This window comes from Pristiophorus japonicus, chromosome 4, assembly GCF_044704955.1.
Source record: "Pristiophorus japonicus isolate sPriJap1 chromosome 4, sPriJap1.hap1, whole genome shotgun sequence".
Classification (NCBI taxonomy): domain Eukaryota; kingdom Metazoa; phylum Chordata; class Chondrichthyes; family Pristiophoridae; genus Pristiophorus; species Pristiophorus japonicus.
In genome coordinates this window covers 133,108,574-133,127,429 of record NC_091980.1, presented here as the reverse complement: position 1 = coordinate 133,127,429, position 18,856 = coordinate 133,108,574, and the positions used below count along the sequence as shown (strand labels likewise).

The following is an 18,856-nucleotide window of genomic DNA, read 5'->3' as shown; positions in this document are numbered from 1 at the left end:
ATCAGGAAGGCACATGGAATGTTGGCCTTTATTGCAAGGGGGATAGAGTAAAAGAGAAGGGAAATTCTGCTACATCTGTACAGGGTATTGGTAAGGCCACACCTCGAGTACTGTGCACAGTTTTGGTCTCCGTATTTAAGAATGGATATACTTGCATTGGAGGCTCTTCAGAGAAGGTTCACTAGGTTGATTCCAGAGATGAGGGGGTAGATTTATGAAGATAGGTTGAGTAAATTGGGTCTACACTCATTGGAGTTCAGAAAAATGAGCGGTGATCTTTATAAAACATATACGATAATGGGAGGGCTGGACAAGATGGAAGCAGGCATTACATTTCCAGGCATGGGGGAAACTAAAACTAGGGGGCTGCCTATTTAACATTGAGATGAGGAGGACTTTCTTCTCTTAGAGGAGTGTAAATCTATGGAATTCTCTACCCCAGAGAGCTGTGGAGGCTGAAGATAGACAGATTTTGGAATGATAAGGGAATAAAGGGTTATGGGAAGCGGGCAGTGAAGTGGAACTGAGTGCATGATCAGATCAGCCATGATCTTATTAAATAGCGGAGCGGACTCGAGGGGGAAAATGGACTACTCCTACTCCTATTTCTTGTGTTCTTTTGTTCTTGTGAGTCGGCCTGGGTTTGCGTGCTGATGGGTATGACGGCTTCATGTTTCTGACAAAGGCTTCAGCTCAATTGGTGAAAAACTTTACAGGTGCACGTGTTTCAAGAATTACATCGAACTTACAGCACAGAAAAAGACCATTCGGCCCAACTGGGCCATGCCATGGTTTATGCTCCATGTGAGTCTCCTCTAGGCCGATTAGAATATCCCTCTCTTCTTTCTCCTTCATGCTTATCTTGCTTCCCCTTAAATGCGTTTATGCTCTTTGCATTCAGAGTTATTACTTTGGGTAGCTCAGTAAACGTACCACGACTGCTGTAGAATTTCTGTTAAGCTGCGTGAGCAAAGAAGCGAGTAACTGTGATACAGATCAGCAATATCTGAGCTCAAGGCCAGCATTTATTGCCCATATTTATTGCTTATTGAAGGAGTGCAGCGAAGTTTCACCAGACTAATTCCCGGCATGGCAGGAATGACATATGAAGAAAGACTGGATCGGCTAGGCTTATACTCACTGGATTTTGAAGAATGAGAGCGCATCTCATAGAAACATATAAAATTATGATGGGACTGGACAGGTTAGATGCAGAAAGAATGTTTCCGATGTTGGGGAAGTCCAGAACCAGGGGTCACCATCTAAGGATAAGGTGTAAGCCATATAGGGCCGAGATGAGGAGAAACTTTTTCACTCAGGGAGTGGTGAAGCTGTGGAATTCTGTAGCACAGAAAGTTGTTGAGTCCAGTTCGTTGGATATATTCAAGAGGGAGTTAGATGTGGCCCTTATGGCTAAGGGGATCAGGGGGTATGGAGAGAAGACGGGAGTGGGGTCTTGAAGTTGCATGATCAGCAATGATCATATTGAATGGCGGTGCAGACATGAAGGGGCGAATGGCCTGCTGCTGCACCTATTTTCCATGTTGCTATGTTTCTATATCTAATTACCCTTGAAGGTGCTGGTGAGCCGCCTTGTACAACTGAGTGGCTTGCTAGGCCATTTCAGAGGGCATTTAAGAGTCAACAACCTGGCTGTAGGCCTGGAGTGATGTATAGGCCAGACTGGGTCAAATGGCATATTTCTTTTCCTAAAGCACATTAGTGAACCAGCTGGATTTGTATGACAATCCGGTAGTTTCATGATCACAAGCATTGATACTAGCTTTTTGTTCCAGATTTATTGAATTAATTTACTGAATTTAAATTCCCCAGCTGCTGTAGTGGTATTTTTTCTCTGGATCATTAGTCCCAGTCTCTGGATTACTTATAGAAACATAGAAACATAGAAAATAGGTGCAGGAGTAGGCCATTCAGCCCTTCTAGCCTGCACCGCCATTCAATGAGTTCACGGCTGAAATGCAACTTCAGTACCCCCTTCCTGCTTTCTCGCCATACCCCTTGGTCCCCCGAGTAGTAAGGACTTCATCTAACTCCCTTTTGAATATATTTAGTGAATTGGCCTCAACTACTTTCTGTGGTAGAGAATTCCACAGGTTCACCACTCTCTGGGTGAAAAAGTTTCTCCTCATCTCGGTCCTAAATGGCTTACCCCTTATCCTTAGACTGTGACCCCTGGTTCTGGACTTTCCCAACATTGGGAACATTCTTCCTGCATCTAACCTGTCTAAACCCTTCAGAATTTTAAACGTTTCTATGAGGTCCCCTCTCATTCTTCTGAACTCCAGTGAATACAAGACCATCCAGTAACATAACCACTATTCTACCGTATCCCACACAGAATACCCTATTGGGCTTGGTTCTGGGACCCCACCCACCCCACCTCATGGTTGGCGAGTAAGTCGCACTTGATAGCATTGTCGATGACACGTCTGAGGCAGGTAGATTGGTGAGGACAAGGTCAAATAAGTTTTTCTCTTCTGTTGGTTCTCTCACCACCTGTCACAGGCCCAAACTGGCAGCTATGACCTTCAGGACTCAGCCAGCTCGGTCAGTAGTGGTGCTACCGAGCCACCTGCTGATGGACATTGAAGTCCATTGCTGCAATCAGTGCTTCTTGCAAGTGATTTTCAACATGGAGGAGTATTGATTCATCAGCTGAGGGAGGGCACTAGATGGTAATCAGCAGGAGATTTCCTTGCCCATGTTTGACCTGAAACCATGAGACTTCATGCGGTCCGGGGTCAACGTTCAGGATCCCAGGGTCACTTCATCCCTGTTGTATTCTGCTGAGCCACCACCTCTGGTGGGTCTGTCTTGCCGGTGGGACAGGACATACTCAGGGATGGTAATGGAGGAGTCTAGGACATTGACTGAAAGGTCTGATTTTGTGAGTATGACAATGTCGGGCTGTTGCTTGACCAGCCTGTGGGACAGCTCTCCCCATTTTGACACAAGTCCCGGATGTTACTGAGGTGGACTTTGAAGGGTCGACTGGGCTGGGTATGCCATTGTCTTGTCCAAAGCTGGTGCCGAGTTCGATGCCGGGTGGTCTGTCCTGTTTTACTCTTATTAATGTTTCTTGTAGCAGTTTGTTACAACTGAGTGGCTTGCGAGGCCATTTCAGAGGGCAGTTAAGTGTCAATTGTTGTGGGTTTGGAGACACATATAGGCCAGACCGGATAAGGACGGCAGATTTCCCTCCCTAAGGACATTAGAGAAGCAGATGGATTTTTACAACAATCTGATAACTCACTGGGCAACATTACTGATACTAGCTTTTTATTCCCGATTTTTGTTTACTTAACTAAATTTACATTCCCCAGCTGCCATGGTGGGATTTTTACTCACTTCTCTGGATCATTAGTGGAGGCCTCTGGATTACCCGTCCAGTAACATAACCACTATGTTACCCTACTCAGCTTGCCAAGAAGCCCGGGGGCGAGGTGGAAGCCAAACCGGGGATAGAGGCGTCAGCGGGGGGCCATTCGGCCAGGGATGAGGCAGCAGCGGGGGGCCATTTGCGAGCCGTTGGCTGGGACAGGGAGTTTCAGCATCAAAACACTCCCAGGGCAGGTACAGCATGGATACAAAAGTAAAATACTGGATGCTGGAACAAAAACCGAAAACGCTGGAAATCTCAGCGGGTCTGCACGGGAAAAATCAGCATGGGTTAGCTACACAGTAAACTGTAGAATAACATGTTACCCTGGAAACCCAAATACTTGTGCATGCACAGAACAGGACCTCAGTTTTGAGGCGCTATCAATAAGCTCCACCCACAGAAGCTAAGGCCTTTCTGCGCGGCGCTAAATTCAAACAGAAAAATGGCGACACTTCGGATTTTTTTGTTGCCGCTACGTCGGCTTAAAAACTTGGTCGTTAATCTTAAATACTGCCAAAAAAAGGCAATGTGGAATCTTGGGCCCTTGGAACTTTTGTTTATTCCCCCTTATTTTATGGTTTACGTTTTTCCTAGCCTAAAGAGTAGAGGATTCATTTAAACCTGTATTATTGATATTTGAACTGAGTTTGAGGAAAGTTCAGACAAGTGAGATCCTCATTGAGTTGTCAGCCAATGATGCTCATTCTTCAAAAATCTGACTGGCTCTGGGAGTCCATCTCCCTCCTCCCTTTACTAGATTGGTGCTCTGAGAGGCTGCAACTTCTGATTGGGTATTGAGAACTGTCACTCATCATCAAGACTGCCACACCCTGGATTAACCCTCAGTATAAATACAGGAGTTTCAGGTTAGATAAATCTTAGTTTTTTGCTACAACAAAGTTTAGATTTATGAAAAAGAATCAAGATGGCTTCTCAAGTGTGTCAGAACTACCACCAGGACTGTGAGGATGCTGTCAACAAACAGATCAACATGGAGCTCTATTCCTCCTATGTTTATCTCTCTATGGTGAGTTTTGCATTTTAGACCTTTTCACAATGGAGACTATGTAATGTGAATTTACTAAATTGTGTTGTATCCAGCCCAACTATTTGGAATATCTTGCATCTTAACAATTCACTTTCCCTCCTTGGAGCTTGTTGTTGTTGTTGTTGTTGTTTGTTTGGAATACATTCTGTGCTCGATGCATGAGACTCAGAATTTGTATCCTCATTCTAATGCACTCCATGAACTTTCTCTGAGGGACTATAATATATTTAGAGCTAGACCATTTAAGAGGGATGTTGGGAAGTATTCTGTCCTGCAAGGGTGGTGCCAATCTGCAACACTCTCTTCCCTGCTCCCACCACTGAGAAATCAAGGCTTTGATGCTAGGCTGTAGTTTTTCATTGGGTAAGGATATCAAGATTGTTTCCTTGCCCATGTACATACAAGTTCAGTGAGACTTTGAACCCTTGAAAAGAAAGGAACATTTTGATGAATTTATGTAATGTACACATGGTAATGGGTCTGCTATGCAATACCCAACTACTCTTTTGATCTCTCCACAGTCCTTCTACTTTGATCGGGATGATGTTGCCCTGCATCACTTTGCTGAGTTCTTCAAGGAGCAGTCACATGAGGAACGTGAGCATGCTGAGAAACTGATGGAATTCCAGAATCGCCGTGGAGGACGGATCATCTTGACGGACATCAAGGTTGGATTTGATAAAGGAGTAGCCTTCTGTCTGGCTTTCCTTACACTGAATGTTCCCAATACATTCTAAAACAATTGGTTCCAATTTACAACACAGGCCATTTGGCCAAACTGGTGTTTATACTCCAGCAAGCCTCCTCCCACCTTGCTTCATCTCGCCCTCTCAGCATATTCTATTCCTTTCTCCCCATGCAATTGCCTAGCTTCCCCTTAAACACAGCTATGCTATTTGCCTCATCAATGTGACTCATGGTTGTGATCGCATAATGGCAATTTTATATTCTCACACACGGGTTCATGGTGAAGTAGACTTTTGATTGAACCCCTCATTTCCTTCAATAATTTTTAATGTTTGTTTAATCCATTGTAAGTAAACTATTGGAATTTTCTTTATTTCCAGAAACCAGAGCAGGATGAGTGGAACAATGGGTTGGAGGCGATGCAGAGAGCTCTGCAGATGGAGAAGAATGTGAACCAGAGTCTGCTGGATCTGCACAAACTCTCCACTGGGAGCACTGACCCTCATGTAAGTTGTTAATTTAATGTGGGCTTTTGGGTAAGTTGGAGGTTGTGGAACCTTGCTGTTGTTGGGGCTAATTAAAAGATCTCCATACCCAGTAGCTTTGAGTTGGTGTCTCCCTATGTATTTTTTATTTGGGAAGGGATGGAAAAAGTTGGCCTACTGTGGACAGTGATTAGTAAGTGTCCTTGTGATCCCAGGATCTGAGCACCAATTGTGCAGTAACTTTAATCTAATGATGCCATAATTCCATCACTCAATTGCACCACTTGACTATCCTCCAGTTCAACAGGATTAAAATCCAAGCTCCTGGAGGGGAAGCTGACATTCCTTGATATCTGCTGCTGGACATAACTAGTTTCCCTCTTTCAGTTGTGTGACTTCCTGGAGACCCACTACTTGGATGAACAAGTGAAGATGATCAAGAAGCTTGGAGATCACATCACCAACCTGAAGAGACTGGGAGCCCCTGAGAATGGCCTGGGAGAGTACCTGTTTGACAAGCACACCCTGGGGGGGAGTGACTAGACTGACTGATGGGATAAAGTTTATTGTTTAGTGCTTGTATTTATATAATTGGCACCCCCATCCAATAGGGAGTGATGATTTGTGACTTTACAAGAAGCTGTTACATTTCACATCAAGATCCCAAGTGTATCATAACTGTTATTTACTGGGATTTGTCTCCTTGTATCTTTGAGTCCTTGATTATTTTTCAACAATTAAAATAATTTGACTCTGCACTTGTATAAAACAAGAATTACACTGAGCTATGCAGCAGTGTTATGGGATTCAGTCCTTTGGAATTTGTTTTTCCTTTATTGTAATGGTGATATATTGATTGGGATATTCAGACATGTTTGTAAGACCTGAAACATTCAAGGGGGGTGGGGGTGCTCAGACAATTGACTGAGGGACAAAGCATGGTCAAGGGTTGGGGTTAAGGGGTGTCCTAGTGGTGGTAGTGAGATTTAGAGTGATAACTTGGAGGTTAGGGTCTGGATAACTGAATTAAAAAAAAAACTGTTCCCATTAGGTGTGTGTATGTGTCACAAAGCTGAAGAAATTAAACATTTCTCTGAAATCATTTGCCCTAGACCCTCAATTCATAAACAAATGGGCTAAAAATTCAAGTTTAGCAAAAAAAAAATTTTTTTGGCAAAATGACTGTTTTCACATCGCTATCAGGCCAGAAATTTAATTTGCACACCGGTTAAAATTGGCGTTACCCCAGGATTCGGGGCGCAAACTGCAATCCTCGCCAACTTTAGTCAGAGGCCAATACCCCTGCAAGAGAGGCCTTGGGACGGTGGAAAATGACAAAAATAAATTTGGAAATAAAAACTCAACATTTACAATACACTTATCTATCAAATCACTGAAAAAGAATTAAAAAATAAAAACTTTAACTTGCCTTTTTGCAGGTCTTCATACTTACCGATGCTGGCAGGGTTGCTATGATAGGTTTTTCCCTGTCGGTATTTTGAGCACAGAATACGGGTACAGGGAGTCAAATTTTTGGTGAAAATGCGATATCGGGTCTGGCACAGCGGCGCTCCTCTGCCCAGCGGTACGTGGAAAGCGCCGCCGCAAAATGTCACCGAATTTCCCGGCGAGCGGGTTTTTTCAAAATGGGTGAAATAGCAACAAAAACCCGGTCGCAAAATCGACGTAGTTCTAGCAGAAAAATATGTAGCAATTTGTATTTGATATAAAATAACAATCATCCTGTCCAAATCCGACTAGATCTCTATTTCTCTCCTTCACCCAGAGAATGGATTCAAATGTTAATGCTGCAGCTGTAAAAATCCAGTGTTTACAAGTTAGTTTCTGGAATTTAGCTGAGAACTGTATTGGGTGCAATTAAATTGCCAACTTCAGCCATTCCATGTTATTGGGCTCAATTTTCCCCAATGCCGTTTTTTTGGCGTATTGCAAGAGTTACGCCAGTTGTTTTTGGCCCTGAATAGACAAAAAAAATAACTTACAAATTTCCCTGTTCTATTTCTTGAAATTGGCGCCACGCAGCCTGTCCTTTAGCTTTAGGGGGGTGGAGCTTAATGTCTGCACCGAAAAGAAATGATGCTCCCCCCTGCGCATGCACGGGGAAAAAATGATGTTTTTTACGTGACTGCTATAGACGCGTATGCCCAGTGCAGCTCACCGTCTGCATTCAGCCATTTTTAAAGAGCCAGTTGTGTGTGAGAACTTTAATTCTTAGTGGAAAGAATTCTGCAATAGAATATGCAAGGCAGCTCAAAGACCAAGAATTTCTCACAGGATGAAGTGGAGGCACCAGTTACTGTAATTGAGGCCAGATGGCAAGAGCTGGACGCCAGTAGAGGTCACATAAAAGTTTCACCAAAAGAAATGAAGAAACACTGGAACCAACTTGCAGAAGATTACTGTGCAATGGTGACCACCCCGAGTTCTGGAGGCCAGTGCAATAAGAAGTAGCAGGACCTTGGTCAAGTAGTTAGTGTAAGTAATATTTTCATTTATTCACTGGAATTGCAATTGTAAATGTGAGCATCAGTATATGTCCCACCCAGCAGAAAGATTCCCTCTCTAAAAAGTTATATTTTCATCACTGCAGAGGAAGGTGGCTCACAACAAAAGGGAAAGAACTCGAACAGGAGGAGACCCGGCAAATCTGCACCCACTGACATCCTTGGAAGACAGGGTCGTTACTTTGATGGGTCCTGCCTGGAGAAAAGCAACCACCACTGCACAAGCTGGGCCCACACTTGATGGAGAGGGTAATCCCTGCAAATTCCACAGTCTGGCTTTGCTAAATGTTAAGTGCTGTGCGGGCTAGCCATGCTTCGATTCATGGGGATATCTCCGTCAGTCAGGCTTCGGTTGATGCAATGTGCTATCATTCATCGTGGTCCTTCAAATGAGCCTGCTGCCTGCACTGTGTGAGCCTACTCATGTCACCCTGCCCCTTCCTCTGCTGCTAATCATTTGTCTATTCTGTTATATTTTGTAGAACTTGTGGCCAACCCTGATGAGGCTGAAGCCGATGCAGAAGAAGATTCAGACACGGACGAGCCTGAAGAGGAGAACATCTTCCAGTGCCACCTTCCAGACCAAGAGCATGGGTGTGAGGGGGAAGGGAAGGGGGTAGGGGAAGGGGATGGATGAAGCCCCCGCTCTTGTACTCACTCTGGCGGAGGTGCAGGTGCTGCCGATTGTGGTGCCAGGCCCTTTCCTGAGTGGTACGAGTGTTGGAACATTCCATGGTTTCTCACAGTCCGAAGCTGGGGATTCCAGTGGTGTGCAACAAGGCACACCCAGGGCCCCAGTGTCCAAAGCTGCAGGATCCAGTGGGGTGCAGCGAGCCACACCCAGGGTGAGGAGGGGAAGGAGAGCTCGACAGCTCTCTCCTGAGGTGCAGGATCTAACAGATGTGGTTCAGATGATGGCAATGAGTGCGGAGAGCATTGACCTTACGCGATCACTCCTGGACACCGTCAGTGGGGTGGGTGAAGAGGTATCGGGACTGTCGGGAGAAGTAACAATACTCTCACGAGAAATGGGAACACTATTCGGCACATGAGGGAGGGAATGTCGCAAATAGTTGAGACACTATCAGGGCACATAAGAGCGAGAATGACGGAGTTGGCTGCTGCAATAACGGAACACGACCAGACCCCACAGCCATTAACCACTGCACTCTCACTCCAATCCCCAGACCAGGCTCTGAAGAGGCCCAAGCCGGGCCTTCCACATTATTGCCTGCCCACGCCCCCCATCAAGAAGTGCACATTACCTGAGATGCTCGAAAAAAATAAGCTTGATACCAACCCGAGAAATGCTGCACCACCACCTGTGGGCAGGGGTGGAGTCACCAAGACGAAGCACAGCGGGTGGTCTTAGCATAAGGTGGAGGCGAGGTGCAGCCTTTCTTTGCTGCTGTTGTTATTGTTATTATTGTTGTTACTTTTGTAACTGTTCTCAAATTAAACGTTTTTTGTAAGTTATGTAAATTTACATGTTTAAAAGTTTGTAAGTGATCTTAACTGAAAACTTTAAAGTTTGATACAAGAATATTTTTATTAAAGTTAAGTAGAAACAAGTGTGAAACTGTCGAAATCTCGACCTCTGAAAAGAATGACTCCGACACTTACAGCTCCGGTAGAAGTTTCCTTTTTAATTTAATTGCTCGCAAGGGGTAGGTCACACTCAGTCAAGGGCTAAGTGAACACCTCCGAAATGGTTCAGTTTAACAAGATATTTATACAGTAAAACCAAAGTTCTGGCCTCTCCCTGTGTATTGCTCTGTCTCACAGTCAGTGAATACAGATAAAGAGTTAATTACTGTATCCTGGTCCTGACATGGTATCCAGATATTTCCTTTTGTCAGGGTTATCAGAAAGCTAAACGGCCATTACTCCATGAGTCATAGGTAATGGGCTATCACCTGTCTTGTATTGTGTCAGGATTGTTCCAATTTCCTGGTCAGTTTATCTGTTTGCATCAAATGGATGAGGTCTCGGAAAGAGATAATGGCTAGAAGATAAGGGTGGGGTGACATGGAACTCCTGTAGTGTAGACAATAGGAGAGCACCATGGGGGGTTACTTGTCTCAGCATGACTTGTCTCCTAGCTGTTTATGCAAGCTGACTGCTAAAATGCAGAAAGTTCTGGAAGGGCCAGGACTCCATTTTAATCAAAAGGCACACAAATACCGTATGGTATCAGCTTAGATAAAAATACTTTCCACAAAACTTTTGAACAATATATATTTTTAAATTATAACTGAATCATTTCCATTATTAACACAACTTTTTGAAGTATAGAAGAATCATTTCCATTATTTGTTCCATTACAAACACAACTTTTTGAAATAAAGAAGAATCATTTGCATTATTTTTCAATGAACACAACACAACATTACGGAACAGATCCAAACACTAAACATGGTCCATGTGGAATCGTTGCCACTGAGCCTTGAGGCAGGAAAGTGTTCACAGACGAGCTGCTGGTACAAGGCTCGAGCAATCATTAAAGTGGTACAATGGCCCGCCTACCTCCGTCATCATGCTCCAGTTTCAAGTAGTTGCATGGCTTCCTCATCCTCGTCCTCCTCCTCCTCCTCATCATCTGCATCTTCTTCCTCATCATCAGCCACTCTCACCTCAGGTGGGTCTTCTACTACCAGCTGCTGCTGCCTCATGATGGCTAAGTTATACAGCATGCAGCACACAACAGTGAACTGACTGACAATCTCAGGGGAGTATAGCAAGTAGCCTCCGGGATGGTCCATGCATCGGAAACACTGCTTCAATATGCCAATGGCCCTCTCTATTATGCTGTGTGTGGCAATGTCCTACATGTTGTATTACCCATCAGGTTCCGTCCGTATTACACGTAGGGGCGTCATGAGCCAGGTGGCGAGGCCTTACGCTTTAACTCCCAGCAGTCAGATCTGCCCTTTTGGCTGCTGTTGAAACATGGCAGATATAGCACTCTCGCGTAGGATGAATACATTGTAGGTGCTCCCAGGTTATCTCGCATCAACTGCAATGATGCGATGCATGTCGTCACACACGAGGCACATTCACGGAATGGAAGCCTTTTCTGTTCCTGTTCTTTTCAGAATCCTTCAAAGGTGCTTGCAAGGCGATGTGGGTACAATCAATGCAGCTCTGTACCTTTGGGAAGCCAGCAATTCTGGAGAAGCCCACAGCCCCATCACGCATTACCTGAGTGATCATGGGGCTTTATGTCGTCATTCCTCTGGGCATATAGTGCAGCAGTCACCTGCTGGGTGCACATAGGTGTTGTGTTATGTATGTAAACCTGTAAATACCATGTCTAACCACCAGAGGACTTATCCCCTGGAGTCTCAAGGAAGCGCACAATCCCTTGCGAGCACCTGTAAATGAGGAGGCCTCACAGACTGGAGAGGCACTCTGAGATCTGTAATAAAGGACTACGGTCAAACCTTATTTTGAGCTTGCAGCATCTAGTCTGACTCTTTATTGAAGACATAACAACTGACGACGAGATACAAATGATGAACCCCACTGCAACAATGCAGAGTACCTTGGGCATCCTGGATACATTTTCAGAGGGAGATGATTGCGAAACCTTCGTGGAACAACTCGACCAATATTTCGTGGCCAACGAGCTGGAAGGAGAACCGAACGCTGCCAAACGAAGGGCGATGCTCCTCATCGTTTGCGGGGCACCAACATATGGCCTCATGAAAAATCTGCTTGCTCCAGCGAAACCCACAGGAGCATCTAAACCCGAAGGAAAGCATTCTGATGGCGAGATATCGGTTCTACATGAGGTCTGAAGGCTAGGAAGTGGCGCGCTACATCGCCGCGCTAAGGCGCCTTGCAGGACATTGCGAATTTGAAGGATACTTGGAGCACATGCTCTGGGACTTCTTTGTACTTGGCATTGGCCATGAAGTAATACTTCACAAACTTTTGACTGTAGAGACTCCAACCTTGAGTAAAGCCATAGCGATAGCCCAGGCGGGCGTTTATCGCCATCAGTGACAATACCAAACAATTTTCTCAACACACTAGTGCTGCTACAAGTACTGTGAACAAAGTAATGTTGTTTTCAAATCGAAATGTACAGGGCAGGACTTACACGCCTGCAGCTGCACATCCGCAGATGACTCAGAGCCCACCATCAAGGGTGGAGAATACAAGGCCATTAATACCTTGTTGGCACTGCGGGGGTGATCATCATTTCCGTTCATGCCGCTTCAAAGGATACATTTGCAAGGGCTGTGGAACAATGGGACAACTCCAACACATGTGCAGGTGAGCTGCAAACCCTGCTAATCCTGCAAACCACCATGTTGCAGAGGAGGACAGATCCACGGTGGATCACGATGAACCAGAGCCTCAGACTTAAGGGGCAGTGGTATATCGTAGGACACATTTACCACAAAGTGTCCCCCTATTATGCTGAAGGTTGAATTAAATGGACTCCCGGTGTCCATGGAGCTGGACACTGGCGCAAGCCAGTCCATAATGAGCAAAAATATTTTCGATAAATTGTGGTGCAGCAAGGCCTCAAGGCCAGTCCTGACTTCCATTCGTACCAAACTGAGAACGTACACAAAGGAACTGATTCCTGTAATCGGCAGTGCTACCGTAAAGGTCTCCTATGATGGAGCGGTGCATGTGTTACTACTCTGGGTGGTACCGGGCGATGGCCCCACGCTGTTCGGCAGGAGCTGGCTGGGAAAAATACGCTGGAACTGGGATGACGTCCCAGCGCTTTCGTCCGTCGACGACACCTCATGTGCCCTGGTCCTAAACAAATTCCCCTCACTGTTAGAACCAGGCATCGTGAAGTTCCAAGGAGCAAAAGTGCAGATCCATTTGATTCTGGGAGCGCGACCCATCCATCACAAGGTGAGAGCAGTACCGTACATGATGAAAGGGTGGAGATCGAGCTGGACAGGCTGCAAAGAGAGGGCATCATTTCACCGATCGAATTCAATGAGTGGGCCAGTCCAATTGTTCCTGTCCTCAAAGGAGATGGCACCGTCAGAATCTGTAGCGATTACATAGTAACTATCAATCGTTTCTCCCTGCAGGATCAATACCTGCTACCAAAGGTAGATGACCTATTTGCGATGCTGGCGGGAGGGAAAACATTCATGAAGCTGGACTTGACCTCGGCCTACATGATGCAGGAGCTGGAGGAAGCATCGAAGGGCCGCACCTGCATCAACACGCACAAAGGTCTCTTCATTTACAACAGATGCCCGTTTGGGATTCGATCGGCCGCGGCGATATTCCAGAGGAACATGGAAAGCTTGCTGAAGTCGATCCCGTGCACCGTGGTCTTCCAGGACAACATCTTGTTTGCAGGTCGGAACACCGTCGAGCACCTGCAGAACCTGGAGGAGGTTTTTAGTTGGCTTAATCACATGGGGCTCAGGCTAAAATGCTTGAAGTGCGTTTTCCTGGTGCCTGAAGTGGAGTTCCTGGAGAGAAGAATCGCGAAGGATGAATTCAGGCCCACCGATTCGAAGACGGCGGCAATCAAGAATGCACCGAGACCACAGAACGTGATGGAGCTGCGGTCATTTCTAGGACTCCTGAACTATTTTGATAACTTCTTACCGGGTCATAGCACATTGATGAACCCCTGCAGTCGTTACTGCGTAAAGGAGATGAATGGGTATGCGAATGGGTAAAAGCCAAGAAAATGCCTTTGAGAAAGCAAGGAAGTTGTTATGTTCAAACAAATTGCTTGTGTTGTACGATCCATGTAGGTGTTTGGTACTAGCATGTGCTGCGTCGTCGTACGGGGTCGGGTGTGTATTGCAACAAGCTAATGAATTTGCAAAATTGGAACCGGTTGCTTGTGCATCCAGAAGCCTGTCTAAGGCTGAGAGAGCTTACAGCATGATTGAAAAAGGTGTTAGTGTGTGTTTACGGGGTAAAGAAAATGCATCAATATCTGTTCGGGCTCAAATTTGAATCGGAAACTGACCATAAGCTGCTTATATCCTTCTTTTCTGAAAGCAAGGGGATAAATACGAATGCATCGGGCCGCTTCCAGAGATGGGCGCTCCGTTGTCCACGTACAACTATGCCATCTGCCACAGGCCAGACACAGATGCTCTCAGTAGGCTGCCATTGCCCACCACAGGGGTGGAAATGGCACAACCCGCAGATTTAGTTATGGTAATGGAAGCATTGGAGAGTGAGCAATCACCTGTTACAGCCTGCCAGATTAGAACCTGGACGAGCCAGAACCCCTTGCTGAGCTTAGTAAAAAACTGTGTGTTCCACGGGAGTTGGTCTAGTGTCCCGTTAGAGATGCAGGAAGAAATAAAGCCGTACCAGCAGCGCAGAGATGAAATGTCTATACAGGCAGACTGCCTTCTGTGGGGCAATCAAGTAGTGTTTCCCGAGAAGGGCAGACACACCTTCATCAATGACCTCCACATCACCCAACCAGGCATCGTACTGATGAAAGCGATAGCCAGATCCCACGTTTGATGGCCCGGTATCGATGCAGACATTGAGTCTTGCGTGCGCAAATGTAACAGATGTTCACAGTTAAGCACCACTAAATTTATGGTCCTGGCATCCAAACCGTGGTCCAGGGTCCATGTCAACTATGCAGGCCCATTCTTGGGAAAAATGTTCTTAGTGGTTGTAGATACGTACTCCAAATGGATTGAATGTGTGATAATGTTGGCAAGCACGTTCGCTGCCACCATTGAAAGCCTGCGGGCCATGTATGCCATGCACGGTCTGCTTGATGTACCTGTAAGTGACAATGGGCCATGCTTTACCAGTGCCGAGTTCAAGGAGTTCATGATCCGCAATGGGATCAAACATGTCACATCTGCCCCGTTCAATCCAGCATCCAATGGTCAGGCTGAACGAGCAGTTCAAACAATCAAGCAGAGCTTGAAAAGGGTAACTGAAGATTCACTGCAGACTCGCTTGTCCCGAGTCCTGCTTAGTTACTGCACAAGACCCCAGTCGCTCACTGGGGTCCTTCCCGCAGAGCTGCTCATGAAAAGGGCACTTAAGATAATGCTCTTGCGAGTCCATCCTGATCTACATGAACAGGAAGCGAGCAGGCGGCTTCAACAGAATACATATCATGATCACACAAATGTGTCACTTGAAATTGAGATAAATGATCTTGTATTTGAGCTGAACTATAGACAAGGTCCCAACTGGCTTCCTGGCACTGTTTTGGCCAAAAAGGGGAGTAGGGTGTTTGTGGTCAAACTGTCAAATTGACTCACCTGCAGCATACACTTGGACCAAACCAAACTCAGATTTATAGACTATCCAGAACAACCCACAATAGATGACCTTTTTTGACCCCCTCCAACACACACACAAATGGCAACCGACCCAGCGGTTGACCACGAAGCAGAACCCATCACCCACAGCAGCCCAGCAGGACTCACCACCCCGAGCAGCCCAGCAAGACCAGTTGCACAGCAGCCCAGTGAGGGTCCAACAAACGACTCACCAAAACCAGCATTTGCACCGAGACAATCAACCAGGGAAAGGAAGGCCCCAGATCGATTCACATTGTAAATAGTTACACTTTTGACTTTGGGGGTAATGTTGTTATGTATGTAAACCTCTAAATACCATGTCTAACCACCAGAGGGCTTATCCCCTGGAGTCCCAAGGGAGCCCACAATGCCTTGGGAGCACCTGTATATAAGGATGCCTCACAGGCTGGAATGGCACTCAGTGATCTGTCATAAAGTATTGCGGTCACACCTTACTTTGAGCTTGCAGCATCTAGTCTGACACTTTATTCAAGGCATAACATGTTGCATGTTGAGAAATGGTGCACACATGCCCAGTTGTGGCCAGGAATGATCCAGATGCATAAAATAAAAGTGCAGCTGTAACCTTCACTTCAAGTGACAAAGCAGTCCTCCTGATGCTTCGAGGTTGCAAGTCTGTTTTACTAATGTTCAGATCTCGGTTAAAAGTTCTTTGTGGAAATGCAGCCTTCTCACACAGTCTGCATCACTCAGGTGCAGGTATGAACACTTGTGTCGATATACCTGACATGGGGAAGGCATCCTGCCCATCATCCTACGTGCTCTGCAGTCCCTCATGCGATGATGTCGAATCAGTCGTCTCCTCCGCAGCACCATCATCCAGGAGGCTTGCATGAGGTATGGCATTGTCAATATTTCCCCCATAATTAAATTGTATCTTTGCAACAAGCTCAAAGTAGCAGGACAAGGAGTTAAAGCTGCTCTCTTCTCTCTCTCCCCATGGTCGATGCCCTAGTGGGTCGGTTCGCAGAATCACTCCCTCGCCTGGACACAGGAGCTCAGCAAACATACCACATGCTTCTTTTGATGCTGCTGTATAGTGCAAGGGTTCTCATCCCTTCAGTTCCGTTTCCATCACCTCCCCGGGCTCCTTTTGAAGCCGAGCCCCGAGCCCCTGTGTCCGGGCGAGGGATTGATTCCGTTGGCTGACGCTCCGACCCTCAAGCCCGGTGGGGAGACGTTCGGTGGTGGTGTGGCACTTTGAAAAAAATCCAAAATTAAAGAATTGCATTAGACTTCCATTTTCTCCATTTTGAGTTTTAAAAAATGAAGCTTCATGAGGCAATTTTTTGTCTTCTTGACTTTCTCCAAAACTTTGCATAAAAACAGTGGCGTCCTGGTTTTTCTTAAATGCCCAGAAGGTGTTTTGGGAGTGGTCACATACACCGTCCTAGAAAAAATGTAAGTTGGCCAAACTTGCTTAAATGTGAAAAACTGGGGCAGATATCATGATCCACCCTGTATGATGCAAAAAAAATCCTAACCTAAAAAAATCGTAACTAACTGAGTTACGTTAACGCAGAAACTTTGGGGAAACTTAGATATTTTAATTTACAGCAAAAAAAGCGGCGTGCGCCAAAAAACCGACGCAGATAACTGGAGAAAATTAAGCCTAATGTCTTTGCAACTCTCAAAGGCACCTTTGGGGTATTGATTACACAAAATTTCATACACTGACAAGCCACAATTGCTCAAGTCATATTAGCATGGTTTGAGGATTGGCTGACTAACAGAAAACAGACAGTCGGGGTAAATGGGTAATTTTTCGGTTGGCAATCAGCAACTAGTGGGGTGCCACAGGGATCAATGCTGGGGCCTCAACTATTTATAATCTATATTAATGACTTGGATAAAGGGACCGAGTGTAATATAACCAAGTTTGGTGATGACACAAAGATGGGTGGGAAAACAAATTGTGAGGAGAACACAAAAAATCTGCAAAGGGATATAGACAGGCTAAATGAGTGGGCAAAAATTTGGCAGATGAAGTATAATGTAGGAAAATATGAGGTTATCGAATTTGCCAGAAAAAATAGAAAAGCAGATTGTAATTTAAATGGAGAAAAATTGCAAAGTTTTTCCAAACAGAGGGACCTGGGGGCCCTTGTGCATGAAACACAAAAAGTTAGTATGCAGGTTACAGCAAGTAATCAGGAAGGCACATGGAATGTTGGCCTGTATTACAAGGGGGATAGAGTATAAAAGAAGGGAAGTCCTGCTACAAATGTTCAGGGTATTGGTAAGGCCACACCTCGAGTACTGTGCACAGTTTTGGTCTCCGTATTTAAGAATGGATATACTGCATTGGAGGCTCTTCAGAGAAGGTTCATGAGGTTGATTCCAGAGATGAGGGGGTAGATTTATGAAGATAGGTTGAGTAAATTGGGTCTATATTCATCGGAGGTCAGAAAAATGAACGGTGATCTTTACAAAACATATAAGATAATGGGAGGGCTGGACAAGATGGAAGCAGGCAATATATCTCCAGGCATGTGGAAACTAAAAATAGAGGGCTGCCCATTTAAAATTGAGATGAGGAGGACTTTCTTCTCTTAGAGGAGTGTAAATCTATGGAATTCTCTACCCCAGAGAGATGTGGAGGCTGAAGATCGACAGATTTTGGAATGATAAGGGAATAAAGGGTTATGGGAAGCGGGCAGTGAAGTGGAACTGAGTCCATGATCAGATCAGCCATGATCTTATTAAATAGCGGAGCAGGCTCAAGGGGTCAAATGGCCTACTCCTGCTCCTATTTCTTGTCTTCCTTTGTTCTTGTGAGTCGGCTTGGGTTTGCATGCTGATGGGATTGACAGCTTCATGTATCTGACAAAGTCTTCAGCTCACTTGGTGAAAGACTTTACAGGTGCTCGTGTTTTAAGAATTACATCGAACTTACAGCACAGAAAAAGATCATTCGGCCCAACTGGGCCATGCCATGGTTTATGCTCCATGTGAGTCTCCTCCCACCCCACTTCATCTAGGCCTATTAGAATATCCCTCTCTTCTTTCTCCCTCGTGTTTATCTAGCTTCCCCTTAAATGCATTTATGCTCTTTGCATTCAGAGTTATTACTGTGGGTAGCTCAGTAAACGTACCACGACTGCTGTAGACTTTCTGTTAAGCTGTGTGAGCAAAGAAGTGAGTAATTGCGATACAGATCAGCAATATCTGAGCTCAAGGCTAGCATTTATTGCCCATATTTATTGCTTATTGAAGGAGTGCAGCGAAGGTTCACCGGACTAATTCCTGGGATGGCAGGACTGACATATGAAGAAAGATTGGATCGGCTAGGCTTATACTCACTGGAATTTAGAAGAATGAGAGGGGATCTCATAGAAACATATAAAATTATGATGGGACTGGACAAGTTAGATGCAGGAAGAATGTTTCCGATGTTG

At 45.4% G+C, this 18,856-nt stretch overlaps 1 protein-coding gene across 1 annotated transcript; it reads left to right on the top strand.

Moving 5' to 3' along the window:
- Positions 1–4,328: 4,328 nt before the first annotated feature.
- On the top strand, positions 4,329–6,166 carry LOC139262678 (ferritin, higher subunit-like). Its single transcript, XM_070877829.1, has 4 exons — positions 4,329–4,430; positions 4,973–5,119; positions 5,519–5,644; positions 6,011–6,166. Exons 1-4 carry the CDS (start codon positions 4,329–4,331, stop codon positions 6,164–6,166), a joined length of 531 nt encoding a protein of 176 aa, XP_070733930.1.
- The last annotated feature ends 12,690 nt before the right edge of the window (positions 6,167–18,856 follow it).